This window comes from Elgaria multicarinata, chromosome 7 (genome assembly GCF_023053635.1).
Source record: "Elgaria multicarinata webbii isolate HBS135686 ecotype San Diego chromosome 7, rElgMul1.1.pri, whole genome shotgun sequence".
Classification (NCBI taxonomy): Eukaryota; Metazoa; Chordata; class Lepidosauria; order Squamata; family Anguidae; genus Elgaria; species Elgaria multicarinata.
In genome coordinates, this window is record NC_086177.1 from 113,349,655 (window position 1) to 113,365,886 (window position 16,232).

The following is a 16,232-nucleotide window of genomic DNA, read 5'->3' on the forward strand; positions in this document are numbered from 1 at the left end:
ATTAAATGGAACCGACTTCTGAATAAACACAGAGGATCGAGCACCATGTAGGGGGCAAGGCTGCGGCCGGTCGCTTTGGAAGGTGTGCTTAAAGATGGAAAGGAGGGAGCTGTGGGGCTGAAAAGAGGTACAGGTCTCTCTGGGTCACAGCACACTGAAACCCTGAACCACTAAGGGAGCATCTTTAACCCTGGCTTTCCTCATACCCCCCTGCCCTTCGTGAGTCTCGCTCCCACTCAGTGGTCTCGTGTTACACATCACTCTTGAAATCTTCTTTGCCCAGTGCTGTCTTGCAAGCCCTCTTGATCCAGCTATGACTCTCAGCAATCCCTCTGTCCCCTGCTTCCAACTTCCAGGCTTTTGGCTTCCTTTCAGCTAGCTGTGTAGGTTTGTACTGTGTGTGGGGGTGGGGTGGGGGTGAAGCTCTCTGGGGAAGTGATATTAGAGACTTCTGCCACTGCCATAAGTTGCCCCCCTAAAAGAAAGTGTGTGTGTGCGTGGGAGTTTCAATTAAAAAGAACTGGTTCCTCTGTCTGTGTGGAAGGAAAAAGCTATGGATTAAAATGAGCTCAACCAAACTTTTCAATGGAGTGATTCACACTGAATGTCTGTGATGAGGCCTGTGGGAATGGCCTGGCCTCCCTCCGAGCAGGCTGTTGTGTTCATCTTGCCAGCCTGCTTACTACAATGGAGAAATGGCCAGCAAAGCCCCAGCTTCCCAGCACTGCTGAGGAGCGCGTGCCTACTACGGTGGTGGCATCAGCCACGGTAGCCTCTGCCCCACGACCAGGCAGCCAGCTGGACGTGGGCAGCAGTCTGGGTAAGAGCTGGTATCAAAGGCCTCCCTGGGGTTACGTGGGGAGACGGGGGAGGCCGCTCCAGGCTCCCAGTAGCAGGGGCAAGCCAGGGGCAGGAGCCTTGGTTCAGTTACGCTTGTTGGCCAACTGCCGGTCCCGTTTCTTCTTCTCCATCAACCTGCGTTGGAAAAAAGAACATGGCTTTAGGCTGAAGAATTCAAGGTGCTCGGCCCTCCCCAGAGTAGCTACAGACATGTTTGGAGGCCTCTGATTCTAGCGGAGCAGAGGACAAGAGATGCTGACCCGGTTCGGATGGACATCAGGAAAAACTTCCTGACTGTTAGAGCAGTACTACAATGGAACCAGTTACCTAGGGAGGTGGTGGGCTCTCCCACACTAGAGGCCTTCAAGAGGCAGCTGGACAACCACCTGTCAGGGACGCTTTAGGGTGGATTCCTGCATTGAGCAGGGGGTTGGACTCGATGGCCTTGTAGGCCCCTTCCAACTCTGCTATTCTATGAGTCTATGACACAGCCATCCATGGTTTAAACAAGCTCTGGGTTGTTGCGAATGGGCAAGAGGGAGCAACCGTACCAGCTCCTGATTGTTTGCCCACTGCTGCTGCAATAACCCAGGTTACATGGATTGTCGGGAGGGGGAGGAGGAACAGACTTAGAACCCATAGTTTAACCTGGGCTGTTTCACACAGTGGGAACAGTCAGGAGCCAACATGCTCACTCCCGAGGAACCAACGGTTTGTGTCGTCTGGACCGGGCCACACTCTCGCACTTCTTGGACCCTCTCGTTAATGCCGAAGCCACTTCTGTGCCTTTGATTATATCTGGCAGATTTGGCGGTTTGGAGGCCTTTCTTCCGTTGAGCTTAGAGACTAGAGCAGCTCTCGCCCAGAGGAAGAGCCGCAGCCTGGTGTGTTGGTGTGCGGGCAGCAGAAACAGAAGCAGACGCAGGAGAAGTCTTTGACAGGAGGGCAGAGGGCAAATCAAGCAGGCTGGAAATGGGGCGCTGGCTAAGCCTTGACTACTGCAATGTCCTCCTCTCTGGTTTTCCATGGTCTCACCTTGGTCACCCTGACCTCTATCCGGAACTTTGTCATCAAAATCACATACCTCTCTTGTTGCTGTAACCATGCAACACATTTCCCCAAATTCCTACACTGTCTTCCTGTTGGCTCCCAAACCCAGCATAAATTCCTATTTGCTTCTTTTGAAGTCTCCCATGGCCTTGCCCCTACCTTCTCTCTCTGCTCTTGTATCCTGTCACATCCATGACCTTTTCTCCTCCAATTCCACCAGCCTTACCTGTCTGAAGGTTTTGTGCCCCCTCAAATGGTCCCACCCTTATTTCCTTGCTCTCCTTATGCATAGAAGTGCCTCCCTCAACAATTGTGTAATGCCAACTTCCTTCCTTTCTTACAATCCCTCTTTTTCTCCCTCTTCCCTCCCCATCCACTTTTCCTTGTGTGTCGTGTCTTTTTTAAAATGTAAGCCTGAGGGTAGGGTCTGTCTTCTTTATTGATACATTGTAAGCAGCTCAGAGAGCCTTTTGGCTGGTGTGCGGGATAAAAATACTCTAAATAAATAAACCAAGGGCCGAGGACCCTCCCAAGTGGGGCAGGAGTTCCCTTCCAGAACGGCAGGAGGCCTGGTGGCTCCCACTCACTTCCTGTTGCGCACTTCCGTCAGCTCCATTAGCCTCTCTTGCGCCGCCCGCAGCTCGTCCAGGCGCTGTTGATAACGCGAGTCGGCGTTGTTGCTGTGTTCGAAGCTGGACACCTGGTTGGAGAGCTCGTTGGCCCGGTCGCGCAATTGCTGGATGGAGGAGTACAAGTTCTCGTCATCTTCTTCCTGCGGCACATGAAACAGACATATCTCACGCGCTCCTAGAGGAGGCAGCCGTGCTCGCGGTCCGGCTTCTGCGGCTGCTTTTCTAAGAGGCTCAAAAGGCGGCATGCGTATTCCCTTTCATCTGTGTGATGGGGCTGGCTAGACACAGTGACAAGAAAGCTCGTCCTTATGCATCTTTACTACACATATTCACAGGAATGTGAAAAGGTGGGTCTTGTCCAAATTATTTGTGTTGGGAATACCTCCAGCATCCGAAGCAGGAAGCCTGTGTGCGCCGGTTATAATAATAATATAATGATAATATATTTCTTACCCGCCTCTCCCTCTGGATCGAGGCGAGGAACAAAACAGAATACAAAAATACTATAAAATACATAAACATATAAAACAGCCTTCCTCAACCTGGGGCGCTCCAGATGTGTTGGACTACATCTCCAAGAATGCCCCAGCCAGCTGGCTGGGGCATTCTGGGAATTGTAGTCCAACACATTTGGAGCGCCCCAGGTTGAGGAAGGCTGATATAAAAGGAAAGGAAAGGAACCTCTCGTGCAAGCACTGAGTCATTACTGACTCTTGGAGGGACGCCAGCTTTCGCTGACGTTTTCTTGGCAGGCCTTATAGCGGGGTGGTTTGCCGTTGCCTTCCCCGGCCGTTGTTACCTTTCCCCCAGCTAACTGGGTACTCATTTTACTGACCTCGGGAAGATGGAAGACTGAGTCGACCCGAGCCGGCTGCCTGAAACCAGCTTCCGCTGGGATCGAACTCAGGCCTTGGGGAGAGTTTCGGCTGCAGAAACTGCTGCTTTACCGCTCTGCGCCACACGAGGCTCATAAACATATAAAACTAATACATTATTAAAATAACAGCCAGACATCTTGAAATTCAACTGGGTAGTTGCTGGGGAACATGGGTGGGAGGGTTGTGAACAGAATGCTGGACTAGATGGACCATGGATCTGATCCAGCATCAGGGCTCTTCTGATGTTCTTAACATCATGTATGGTGTCAATTATATCCCTAAGTTAAAAGCCAAAGCTTTCAGGTGTTAGGGATCAAGGAGCATTTGCATACTAACAGACAAAGCACCCAAGGGTGCTGCAGCATCTTATGTAGGGTAATGTGATTAATGTGCCATGAGGTTTTATAGGTGACGCTAACAATGGACTTCATCGAAATCGTGGTGAGGGCAGAAGAGACAATGGGTAAGTTGACAGGGAGAGGACTGAAGGGAACCTAGGGAGGTTGTGGGCTCTTCCACACTAGAGGCATTCCTCTGATCGGATGGGGGGCGTTCAACCGGTTCTGGATGGGGTTGCACTCCCCCTGAAGGAGCAGGTTCGTAGCTTGGGGGTTCTCCTAGAACCATCTCTGTCACTTGAGGCTCAGGTGGCCTCGGTGGCACGGAGAGCCTTCTACCAACTCTGGTTGGTGGCCCAGCTACGCCCCTATCTGGACAGGGATAACCTAGCTTCAGTTGTCCATACTTTGGTAACTTCCAAATTAGATTACTGCAATGCCCACTACATGGGGCAGCCTTTGAAGACGGTCCGGAAGCTGCAGCTTGTGCAAAATGCGGCGGCCAAATTGATAGCTGGAACAGGGAGGTTTGAGCATATGATTCTGGCCCGCTTGCATTGGCTGCCTATATGTTTCCGAGCCCAATTCAAGGTGCTGGTTTTAACCTATAAAGCCCTACATGGCTTGGGACCACAATACCTGATGGAACGCCTCTCCCGACATGAACCTACCCGTACACTGCGCTCAACATCTAAGGTCCTCCTCCGAATGCCTACTCCGAGGGAAGCTCGGAGGATGGCAGCAAGAGAGAGGGCCTTTTCGGTGGTGGCTCCCCGACTGTGGAATGATCTCCCCAATGAGGCTCACCTGGCGCCAACATTGTTATCTTTTCAGCGCCAGGTCAAGACTTTTTTCTTCTCCCAGGCATTTTAACAGCATTTAACAACGTTAAGTTTGTTTTTAATGGACCCCAGAATTGTTGTTTTTAAATGGATACTGTTGTTTTTATACTGTTTTTTTAATGTTTTTGATGGTTTTTAAATTTTGTATACTTTTAACGTTTACCATTTTTAATTGTGGTAAACCGCCCAGAGAGCTTCGGCTGTGGGACGGTATATAAATGTAATAAAACAAATAAATAAAATAAATAAGAGGCAGCTGGACAAGCATCTGTCAGGGATGCATTAGGGTGGATTCCTGCATTGAGCAAGGGGGTTGGACTAGATGGCCTTGTAGGCCCCTTCCAACTCTGCTCTTCTATGAACAGCAATGCTAAATTGGCCCTGCTTGCTGTAGCACTGCATGTCGTGAATGCAACACATGTCCAAATGCAAGAAGTTCTGCATTTTTTGGTAGGAGAATAATTACAGCAATCCTTAAAACCCTGAGAACGCCAATTATTATTTTTTAAATGAACTCAACCTCTTGCTTTAACTGCCCTCTGAACGTTATCGGTCTAAATGTAGAAAGCCAAAGGTAAGAAGGTTCACAGAGCCCTACAGGTGCCTGCTCTTAACTGGGACCTGTGTTATCCGGCATTTGCAAGGATCAACCATGTGCAAATGATGGTCCTGCCTTCCAACACCAGCAGCGGATCTCAAACAGCACAAGCACTTCGCCTACCTTGGCGTTGACAATTTCAATGTGGAGCAGCAGAGAAGCAAGTTCAAGGTCCTCGCTGTAGCTGTTCTTCAGCGGCACCGACCTGTAACCTGCAGGCAGGGGCCGAAGTTTAATGGAACAGAGAAATCCTCTCAATCAGACAGCCGAATAGCAAAACAAATGCAAGCACGATCCAGTAGAGACTGGATTCCTGCATGTTCAAAACGCTCTTGCCGAAGTCACTCCTGAGGAAACGCAGCAGTCACGGCACAAGCTGTCTGCCGCCAGAGGATGGATTCTCTTACGGATTAGTAACTGTTTAAATAACAGGATGCAGAGGCCCCACAAAATGGAGGCTTGTAATATGTGGGGTCCCCTCCAAGGATCTGAACTGGGTCTGGTGCTATTTAACGTTCAGAGAAGAGCTGGGTGAGAGGTGCAAATGTGAAAACCTTTACTGTGAACCACCTCGTATACTGAAAATGCTCTATAAATATTCGATGGATTTACTTTGTAAACTCCCCCTCCTCCCTCCCTTTGTACCAAAAGTGGCTCTCAAGGCAGCTCCTAGCACACTGTTGGGGCTAGATTAATGTTAAGTGAGTAATGGCAGGAACAAATTTAATAATAAATAATAGCGGGCCTGTTCAGAAGACACCTTAAACTCTGCTGGTTAAGGCTTTTGGTTAAGCAGAAGGGTTTAAGCCAGCCTTCCTCAACCTGGGGCGCTCCAGATGTGTTGGACTGCATCTCCCAGAATGCCCCAGCCAGAGCTGGCTGGGGCATTCTGGGAGTTGTAGTCCAACATATCTGAGGTTGAGGAAGGCTGGAGGTGTCTTGAGCGATGTGTTTGGCTAAACCCTGCTCATTCAACTAACCCCAGGGGAGTAAAAAATAGCCAAAGGCAAGGGCGGAACCTAGAAATCTTCTACAATAATATTATTAGTGAAAGGTTTATTAAAGTGCCAGGTGCCTACGCATTTCAAACGCGGTTGCGTTCTTCCTCAGGGCACCATGTACATTGATGGTGCTATATAAATAAATAATAATAATAAATAATATCTAAAAAACAAAGAAATCCTTTGTATCATAATATTTACAATTAGAGGCATTTTCCAAGTAACTATACCTTAAAAATTTATAATATCTAGTTAGAAAAACTTTAAAACAATATCTATAACGAGACATACAAATTGCAAACAAAAAAGATGTAATATATCATCATTATACATATTGTACAATATATTTATATATCATTATACATATTGTTTTAAAGTTTTTCTAACTAGATATTATAAATTTTTAAGGTATAGTTACTTGGAAAATGCCTCTAATTGTAAATATTATGATACAAAGGATTTCTTTGTTTTTTAGATAAAGCCCTGAGGAAGAACGCAACCGCGTTTGAAACGTGTAGGCACCTGGGACTTTAATAAACCTTTTACTACTAATAATATTGCAGAAGATTACTTGGTTCCGCCCTTGCCTTTGGCTATTTTTTACTCCCCTGCGGGGTTTTCCTTGCTTTCGCACTCACTAACCCCAGTCAGACCGTCTGCATCAAAGTTAGCAGCTCTAACCGTGGCTTAAAGTGTTGTGTGCGACGGCACGGCTTGTGGTTAGTGCTAACCCCAGAGAACCAGTTTCACTAACCACAGAGCCTGAAGCATCGTCGGAACAGGCCCATTGTTAAGTAAAAGTGTGGGTCATCCCACCCACTCCAAAAAAAGACCAAGCAGGCGGTGGTGCTTCATCATTTCCACGGCATCTCTGGCCAATGGGGCTGAAGGAGAATGTGCTACATTGGCCTCAGCACCCCGTGGAGAGCCCCAGCCAAGGAAGGCAAATTCCGTGCCGTAGGTTATTGAGGGGAAGGAAGGAAGGAAGGAAGGAAGGAAGGAAGGAAGGAAGGAAGGAAGGAAGGGAGGGAGGGAGGAAGGAAGCCAGGGGCAGGAGGTGGGCAGGTGGAGGTTCTGCCTGTACCTGTCTTGAGGCCCTTGATGGGGAAGGTGGCCTGAGCCAAGAAGTTGGGGTCGCTGAACATGTCCTCCTCATAGACCACAAAGCGCAGGAAGGCAAACTCAGGGTTGTTGATGTCAAAGACAAACTGCTTGATGAGCCAGACAGGATTGAGGCCGTTGTCAGCTGGGGAGGGGACCAGAGGGGGGAAACAAATCAAAAGAAAACAGCAGGTTGTGAGGAATCCAGATAGGCACAGAGGGTTTCCCGCTGGGGCCAAGGCCTCTGTGTGGGGCACTGCCTTCCCCTAGGCAAAATGGAGCACACCCCATTGCAAAAAGATACACACACACACAGCCCTGCATTGGAAGAACGGAGCCATCCTTCTGCTGACTTCGGCCTCGTTCTCACTGAGGTGGTCAACCTGTGTCTTGATTGTGCTACTTTGGACTGCAGGTGAGGACTTGCATGACCTTGCATTGCTCCAAAGGAAAAATATATATATATATATCCCTGCACATAGAAAATGAGTATGTCAGGGAGAAGGCTAAGCGGCAATCCTTCTCCCTGAGATACTAGTTTTCCATCTGCAGTGTTTGTTTTTTTAAATGATGGGAACATCACATCATGCGAGTCCCCCACCTGCGGTTTGAAATGGTACAATCCAATTCAGGTTGACAATAATGAGAATGAGGCCTTTGTCTGAGCCTGTACTGCAGTCCAACATCAGTTGCCCCTGTACAGAAAATTGCTTCTAAAAGACCCTCCCATGCCTGACAAAGGAATGGAGGCACGCCTCTTTTGTGGTACGTTATACAGAGGATTGATAATATAACAAAGCAAAATGAATGAATTACTTGGCCGTGGGAGAGGCAAGGTCTAGTAAGATGTGCTGCCCAGGAATGTTTTGGGGAAATGTTAATTCAAACTTGAATTTCCCTAGAAGCCAGAATTCAAACAATACTTGGGCAAAGACCGTGAGCTAGGTGGACCCAAGGCAGCTTCCTACGTCCCCATGGCTCCACTCTGTGTACGACGGGTGTCTTTTCCCCGCCTTTTGAACATCTACAACACCCTCCTCCTAAGGAATGGGCCGTCTCAGCTGTCAGGGAGGCAAATTGCTTCAATCACATTTGGGGGTAAATAGGAAGTGTGCAAAACCAGAGTTTGTGGCGAGTGATTCCGAAGACGCCTGTGCGGTCATTGGGCTGGGGAAGCCCTTTGCGTGAGTGCGCGGGCATCGGGATGGACTAGCTTTGCTCTGTGAGAGGTAAAGGACCCCCGATCTCTCGTGCGCGCAGGGACAGACATGCCGGGAGGCACGCTCGCTCGCTCGCTCACTCACCCACGACATCCGTCTTGTTCTTGCTGTTGTCAAACTCGGAGCCGCAGACCTCCACCTCCACAAAGGGGCAAACGATGCTACGGCCGTTCTTGGGGAGGTGTCGGGCCCCTAGGATCTGTGGGGAGGAAGACTGAATTGGGTTAAATGGGAACGGCAAGGTTTGCCAAAGAAACCGCGTGGGATGGGAGATGGCCACGGGGCGCGGCGGCCTCTTCTCCCTCTCCGAGACACACCCACCCACCCGCGTCCACTTGCCTGAAGCTGAACAGTGATGGGCTCCACGTGCTTCAAGCTGCTCTTGTCAAAGGGGTCAAAGAGGTCGTCTCGCATAATGTCCGGCTGCAACACGTATCCACTGCGGCCCCCCAGCATGAACAGCGACTGGTTCAGCTGCATCGGCTTGTCTGGAAGCACAAAAACCCATCAGAGCTCAGAGGGAAACCGTGTGATGTTGCAGCAAGTTCCATGGAACCGCCAAGGGGTCCGGAGGCGAAGCGGAGGTGAGCTGAACCGGAAGGACGCGCGTGAAGCCCCGAAGGAAGAATTCAAGAGAACTGCTTGGGGGGGGGGGTCTCCCCTGCGCGTGAAGTGGCACATGCATGTTCGCATGACATAAAATAAGTCTTATTAAGAAAATACGGCTCCAGGTGGTCCAGGAAGGGAAACTGGACCCACCACGGGACTGGAATGCAGGTTCTTTGGCTCCTTACATCAGTGCTCAGGAGGCAGAGAATTGCAGGTAGAACACGTCCAGCAGCTCCTGAAAATACTTCTGTTCCAGGAAGCATCCCTTAAATGGCCAGCCACGGTTTTTCATAGAATCAGAGAATAGCAGAGTTGGAAGGGGCCTACAAGGCCATCGAGTCCAACCCCCTGCTCAAGGCAGGAATCCACCCTAAAAGATCCCTGACAGAGGGTTGTCCAGCTGCCTCTTGAAGGCCTCTGGTGTGGGAGAGACCACAATCTCCCTAGGTAACTGATTCCCTTGTCGCACTGCTCTAACAGTCAGGAAGTTTTTCCTGACGTCCAGCTGGAATCTGGCTTCCTTTAACTTGAGCCCGTTATTCAACGTCCTGCACTCTGGGAGGATGGAGAAGAGATCCTGGCCCTCCTCTGTGTGACAACCTTTTTATTGGCATCCTGTTTCTAATAATTTCAATAAGGTGTTTTAATCTTTTTTATCTTCCTGCTATTTTACCTCTTACGTTCACCGCTCCGGAATCTGTTTTAGATACGGAGCGATACACAAATGTTGTAAATAAATGAATGGGAGGCTAAGGAAAGCCCTGCTGGAGCAGGTCACGGCTTGTGCTTCTAATCCAACGTCTTGATTCCAGCTGTGGGCCGCAGCCAGATGCTGCTGAAATGCTCACAAAGCAGGGGGCATGAAGGCAGCTGCACCCCCCACCCCACCCCCTCCAGTTGTCTGAATCTCAACTGGTATCTTAGCCCAGCAGCAGGGAATAAAGCAAAAGCAGCACTGAAACCCTCGGATGTGGGGAGCCAAGGTTGATCCTGTGTGCTGGATCTGACCCCATCAGACCTCACCCAGGCCTTACGGGTCCCTGTTTTCCAGCCAGGCCCTGGGGGGGCGGGGGGGGGCGACCGCAGCTCAGTGGCGGAAGGGCCCCCGCTTGGCAAACAGGAAGGCCCAGGTTCAATCCCCCGGCAGCATCTCTGGTTCAAAGGATCAGACAGGAAGTGATGGGGAAGACCCGGGAGAGCCGTTGCTGCGGTCAGAGCAGTCAAGACTAGGCTAAAGGGACAAGTGGTCTGGCCTGGTCTTCTCTTTTGATACCTGTTGCCAGAACTGGCGCATGCATGCACACACATTACTGCACCTGTCACTCACTGTCCCCCCGCCCCATTCATTGTGCATCCCCTCCTGCCCCCTTTGCCTTGTTGACATTCCGTGGGCTCTCTGAAGAGCCGTGCCCGTTGCTTTCGTGGGACTGATACGGGCCTACAGAGAGCCCGCCTGTGGCTCACTCTGAGATCCTCAAAGTAAGCTAGAGGGCGGGTGGCCACCAGGGCCGGTGCCAGACTATTTTGCGCCCTAGGAAAGTGAGCTGCTTTCACCCACCCACCCCCCACCCCAGCGTACCTGGGCGCGAGGCACCATCTCACCCACCCAGCTGAAGCGAAGCCAGGACGCTGGGGGGGGGGGGGGGCGCCCAGCCGAAGCAAAGCCAGGACGCTGGAATGGGGGGGGGGGCTTCGGAACGGTGCGCCCGGCCGGAAGCTGCTCTGGGAGAGCGACTTCCGGGTGCGCCGTTCCGAAGCTGCCCGCCCGCCTACCCTAGCGTTCTGGCTTCGCTTCGGTGCCCCCCAGCTGAAACGAAGCCAGGATGCTGGAGGGGGGGGGGGCAGGCATGGCTTCGCTTTGGCCGGGTGGGCGCCCAGCCAAAGCAAAGCCAGGACGCTGGGGCGGGCGGGCGGCTTCAGAATGGTGTGCCCAGAAGCCGCCCTCTCAGAGCCGCTGTGGGAGAGCGGCTTCCAGGTGCGGCGTTCGGCGCCCCCCTCACCTTGGCGCTCTAGGCGGCCGCCTGAGTGGCCTCTAGGGTAGCACCAGCCCTGGTGGCCACTCTCCCACTGCGGCATTTGCCAAGAAGGGGAGCAGGGTGGTCGCCGCTCTCCAGGGCCACAGCTCCGAGGAGTCCTGCCGGCCCCGTTCTGCCACAGCAGGATAGCAGCCGGTGGGGCTCTCCAGAGCAGTAGTGGGGGCATTCCTGGAGTGGCGGGAGGGGGAGGAGAGCGCATGCAATCTGATACTCCTCCCACCCTGCTGCCTGAGGTGGGGGATTCACCCTGCCTCGTGAGAGCCCCGGCCCTGTCTGCTACCAATCCCGTCCCTCGGCAGTTTGCTTAATTTCGGCCTGTTTGCCAACCCACCCACCCACCCACCCCAAAATCCGCTTCCGCTGCTATCCAACCCTGCCATGGAGCCGTCTCCCCAGAAGAAAGGCTGGACCCTGCCCGGGCACAGCAAGCGCCTGAGCTGTGTGAGAAGCGAAGCAGCTAGCACAAAGAGGGAGGACTTACCGGGCGTCTGGAAGTTGAGGGCCACCAACTGGCTGCCACAGATCCACATGGGCAGCGGGTCATAGTTGGAGGAGTCGAGGCGCTGCCCCTTGGGGTAGACGCGGCTCAGCTGCCGGCGGTTATACTGCAGGAATTTCTTGCCCTTGCTGCGGTTGGCGTACTTCTCCGCCTTGGTCTCGGGGAAGGAGGACATGTCCCGGTAACAGGCTTTCTCTGTGCCGATCTCTGGAAGGGAAAACAGGCCAAGGTATTTTGGAAGCCGGCGATCACGGGGCCCGAGTGGAAGAGGGTCATCACATCACCACAACGATGTGGAGTGAGTGAACACAGGTGGCATCAGTCACCGGCTTTCGGAGCGTGTAAGTTTGAGCCTAGCGAATCGTCTCAGAGCCTCCGATAGTGCAGCTTTGCTAAGTAGGTGCGGACGGGCAGTCCAGCGCTCCCCTACTCTCCGTTCATGTCCGTCTTCGGCCTAGCAGTGTACCCTCCCACACATGTTCAGGTGCTCCAGGCGCCTGGCAGGGAAGGAAAAGGCACCCAGAGGCAGGAATTCAGAGTGTCAAAGGAGAGAGACTCAGGTCTGTTTAATTTATGAAAATATTTCTAATCTGGTCTATATCAATTGACCTCAGGGCAGGATACAATAATAAAAACCCATCTCTGCATAAAGCTACAAAATCAGTATTAGTAACTCAAGCAACCAAATCAAAACTGAGCTGCCCTGAGTAAGAGCCGGAGGCTTGGGTCAAGAGCCGGGCCTTAATGTGGCGCCAAAATGAAGACAGAGTCGACACCAGTGGCAACTACGAGGGCAGGGCGTTCCACAACTGGGGTGCCACAGCCAAGAAGGCCCTCACATCCCCACATAAATGTACGCCCCCCCCAAGAGTATACAGAGAGGGGCATAAGGCTTAATGCTTTATGCTTTATGTGTATCTGTTCTGTGTTTTAGAATTTAAAATTTTGTATACTTGCTTTTATCTTAATTTTAGAATTTCTGTAAATCGCCCAGAGAGCCCTGGCTATGGGGGCAGTATATAAGTGTAATAAATAAATAATAAATAAAGTAACACTCAAGCCGTTTAGGGTCTTATAGGCCCCTTCCAACTCTACGATTCTAGAATTCTTTGACTATTGTTAAACCCTATGGACAGGGATGGATATTTATTTATTTATTTATTTATTTATTTATTTATTTATTTATTACATTTATATACCGCCCCATGGCCGAAGTGCTCTGGGCGGTTTACAACAGTTAAAAATAGTGAACATTTAAAAGTATACAAGATTCAAAAAACCATCAGAAACATAAAAACAGTATAAAAACAACAGTACCCATTTTTTAAAAAAAATTCTGGGGTCCATTAAAAACAAACTTAACATTGTTAAATGCTGTTAAAATGCCTGGGAGAAGAGAAAAGTCTTGCCCTGGCGCCTGAAAGATAACCGTGTTGGCGCCAGGCGAGCCTCATCGGGGAGATCATTCCACAGTCGGGGGGCCACCACTGAAAAGGCCCTCTCCCTTGTTGCCATCCTCCGAGCTTCCCTCGGAGTAGGCACCTGGAGGAGGACCTTAGATGTTGAGCGCAGTGCACGGGTAGGTTCAAGACTCACTTTCCTCATCAAAGGGCACCGGGCGGCAGTAAACGACCAGTTCTGACAGCTCCAGAGCAATCTTTTTCCTCCGCTCCATGATCTTCCCTTCCTGCATCTATGCAAGATATACAAGGGCCAAAAGTCAGAATGAACCAGGGGCGCAAAACACACGTACACACATACGGACAACAAAGGAATCCCAACATTGTTCTTAATCTTAGTCTTGGACGTTGCTCACAGATCTTCAGGGTTGCTGCTTCTCCCACAGAAAGCAAAACACAGCCTTCCCCATTTTCATATGCCTAATCATCAACGCTAAATGGATAAGGCAGATTGGAAATTAAACCTGTGGTCATATGGAGATGTATTTTATTTTTGTTTATATCTCGCCATTTTTCTCTCTCGTCCAAAGAACTCAATCCTCCTCCTCTCCATTTAATCCTCACAACGACAACCCTGTGAGGTAGGTTGGGCTGAGAGGCTGGGACTGGCCCAAAGTCACCCAGTGGGCTTCTATGGCCGAGAGGGGACTAGAACTGGGATCTCCCGACTCCCAGTCCAACACTCTAGCCACTATCACAAAATGTGATACAAAATTTTGTATACCTTTTAATGTTTACTGTTTTAACTTTTGTGAACTGCCCAGAGAGCTTCGGCTGTGGGGCGGTATATAAATGTAATAAAATAAATAAATAAATAAACAAACTGAGTCAGACTCTGAGACTAAGGCAGTAAAAGGCAATGACGTTTCAGGACAGTTTTACGCCATCAGGCCTCACTGAGGAATCTGAAACCTGCCCCCTGGTTGCCCCTGTTCAGAGGAGGGCAGCCAGGAGGATCAGGAGTCTGGAAACAAAGCCCTATGAAGAGAGACTGAAAGAACTGGGCATGTTTAGCCTGGAGAAGAGAAGATTGAGGGGAGACATGAGAGCACTCTTCAAAGACTTAAAAGGTTGTCCCACAGAGGAGGGCCAGGATCTCTTCTCGATCCTCCCAGAGTGCAGGACACGGAATAACGGGCTCAAGTTAAAGGAAGCCAGATTCCAGCTGGACATCAGGAAAAACTTCTTGACTGTTAGAGCAGTACGACAATGGAACCAGTGACCTAGGGAGGTGGTGGGCTCTCCCACGCTAGAGGCCTTCAAGAGGCAGCTGGACAACCCTCTGTCAGGGACGCTTTAGGGTGGATTCCTGCTTTGAGCAGGGGGTTGGACTCAATGGCCTTGTAGGCCCCTTCCAACTCTGCTATTCTATGATTCTAAGTGGCCAGCTTAGCAGTAAACTAAATAGGAAGTAGAAAGAAAGTACAGCCTCCTTCCCTCCCCTTAAAGCAGACCCTCTAGTATAGAGCCCCCCCCCCGAGTTCACGGAGATGAGAAAAAAGGAGAAAAAGGCCCACTAAGCGGTGTGAGAAGGGAGCCTGGCTCCAGTGCTGTAAAGGATGATAAATCTTTTAATGGTACTGTCGAAAGATTTAAAAAAAAAAGTATTTTAAAAAAACTCAAAAAGCTCAACGTTTCGGATACCAGGACCCTTCGTCAGGAGCAAAGGTTGACAGTTTTCCTATGGAGCGTCCTCTTCGAAAGCTGTGGCTTAAACAGCTTTTTAGATAGAAAACACAGCTTTCGAAGAGGACGCTCCACAGAAAATGCTCCTGACGAAGGATCCTGGTATCCAAAACGTTGAGCTTTTTGGAGTTTTTTTAAAAATAAAAAATCTTATCTTTCGACAATACCATTAAAGATTTATCATCCTTTACAGCACCGGAGCCAGGCTGTCTTCTCACACCCCAGTTCAGGGAGCCTTCTCCAAACAGCAGCCTCAAATCACTGCTTCCACTCAAACCCTCCACTTCCACGGGGCTCAGAAGGCTGAACCCCCTGGGCGTCTCAGTAAAGTAAAGTAAAAGAAGTTTATTTGTGTAGCCAGAGCCATTACAAACATATATACAATCAAATAAAACAGAATAGTGCTCCCTGCATAAGAGGGAACATATTGAACCTCACTAGGACAAATCAGGAATATAACTAGAGGTGCATGCTGAAAAGTTGTCGTGGATTGGCTAAAACAATCCGTCGCTTTGCACCTGCCTTTCTGTATGGGGTAAGATCGTAGGTCTGCTTTTAATCAAGACCTCTAGAGCAATTTTAAGGGAGTCGCCGGAATCCTCCTTCCTTCTTTCGCGCCTCCCTTCCTCTGCTTGCTTGTTCCGTTCCCTTTCTCCCTTTCTCTTCCGCCCGTCCTGGGGCCTCCTCAAGGAGCCCCCAACTCACGTCTTTGGGAATCACCACCCACCCACCCCCTCAGAGCTCGTCTTTGGGCATGCGCTCACCCTGGCATCTGCATTCTGCGTGGCCTCCCGGATTTTGGCCACCCAGTCGTTGAGCTCTTCCTGGGTGTCCGTGGCAACGTCCAGCGATTGGGATGGGTGGGTCATCTGCTGGGAATGGATGGTGAAGACAAATGGTTTGGAGCTCCTCCCGTCTTTGGAGATAACTACAAGGATACCAGAGGGGGGGTGGCTTTACTGGAAAAGGCTCCCAATGGAGGACTGCTCCAAGCAGGCTAACTGGCTGTTCCTGCTCTCTGCATTGAGCAGGGGGTTGGACTCGATGGCCTTGTAGGCCCCTTCCAACTCTGCTATTCTATGATTCTATGATTCTGGTTTGGGGAAGGCGGAGAGGGGGCTGGCACAGAAGAGTTTGGCTGGGGCGTGGCTCTTCCCTTTAGCGGAGGAAAGCAAGCCTCAAGAGCGTCCTAGGGTGGCCAGATGCAAAAGAGGACTGGGCTCGTGCACCTTGCATAGTTGGGTAGAAGAGCTGATTTCAGCAGCTGGTGCAGCTTGCATGGAATTTCTTCTTCTCCCCAACTATGAAAGGTGCACCAGCCCCACCTTCTATTGCATCTGGCTACTCCAGAAGGCCCTCGTGATCTGGGGCTGGCCCTGTGGAGAGAGGGAGGGTCTGTGGGCACTGCTGCACGTGCTGCAGAGAATTCACGTTGGTTCCAG

The 16,232-nt window shown here is 50.6% G+C and overlaps 1 protein-coding gene across 1 annotated transcript in view; it reads right to left on the bottom strand.

Moving 5' to 3' along the window:
• Nucleotides 1-374: 374 nt before the first annotated feature.
• The window catches only part of LOC134401875 (1-phosphatidylinositol 4,5-bisphosphate phosphodiesterase gamma-1-like), a 108,824-nt gene continuing 92,966 nt past the window's right edge, over nucleotides 375-16,232 (bottom strand). The window contains exons 24-32 of the mRNA XM_063131195.1: nucleotides 15,555-15,718; nucleotides 13,241-13,337; nucleotides 11,627-11,851; nucleotides 8,840-8,988; nucleotides 8,585-8,699; nucleotides 7,264-7,425; nucleotides 5,302-5,390; nucleotides 2,478-2,662; nucleotides 375-975 (exon numbers count right to left, since the gene is read on the bottom strand). Of these exons, the coding sequence (XP_062987265.1) occupies nucleotides 924-975; nucleotides 2,478-2,662; nucleotides 5,302-5,390; nucleotides 7,264-7,425; nucleotides 8,585-8,699; nucleotides 8,840-8,988; nucleotides 11,627-11,851; nucleotides 13,241-13,337; nucleotides 15,555-15,718 (1,238 nt within the window). The 3' untranslated portion in view covers nucleotides 375-923. The remainder of the gene's footprint in view (nucleotides 976-2,477; nucleotides 2,663-5,301; nucleotides 5,391-7,263; nucleotides 7,426-8,584; nucleotides 8,700-8,839; nucleotides 8,989-11,626; nucleotides 11,852-13,240; nucleotides 13,338-15,554; nucleotides 15,719-16,232) is intronic.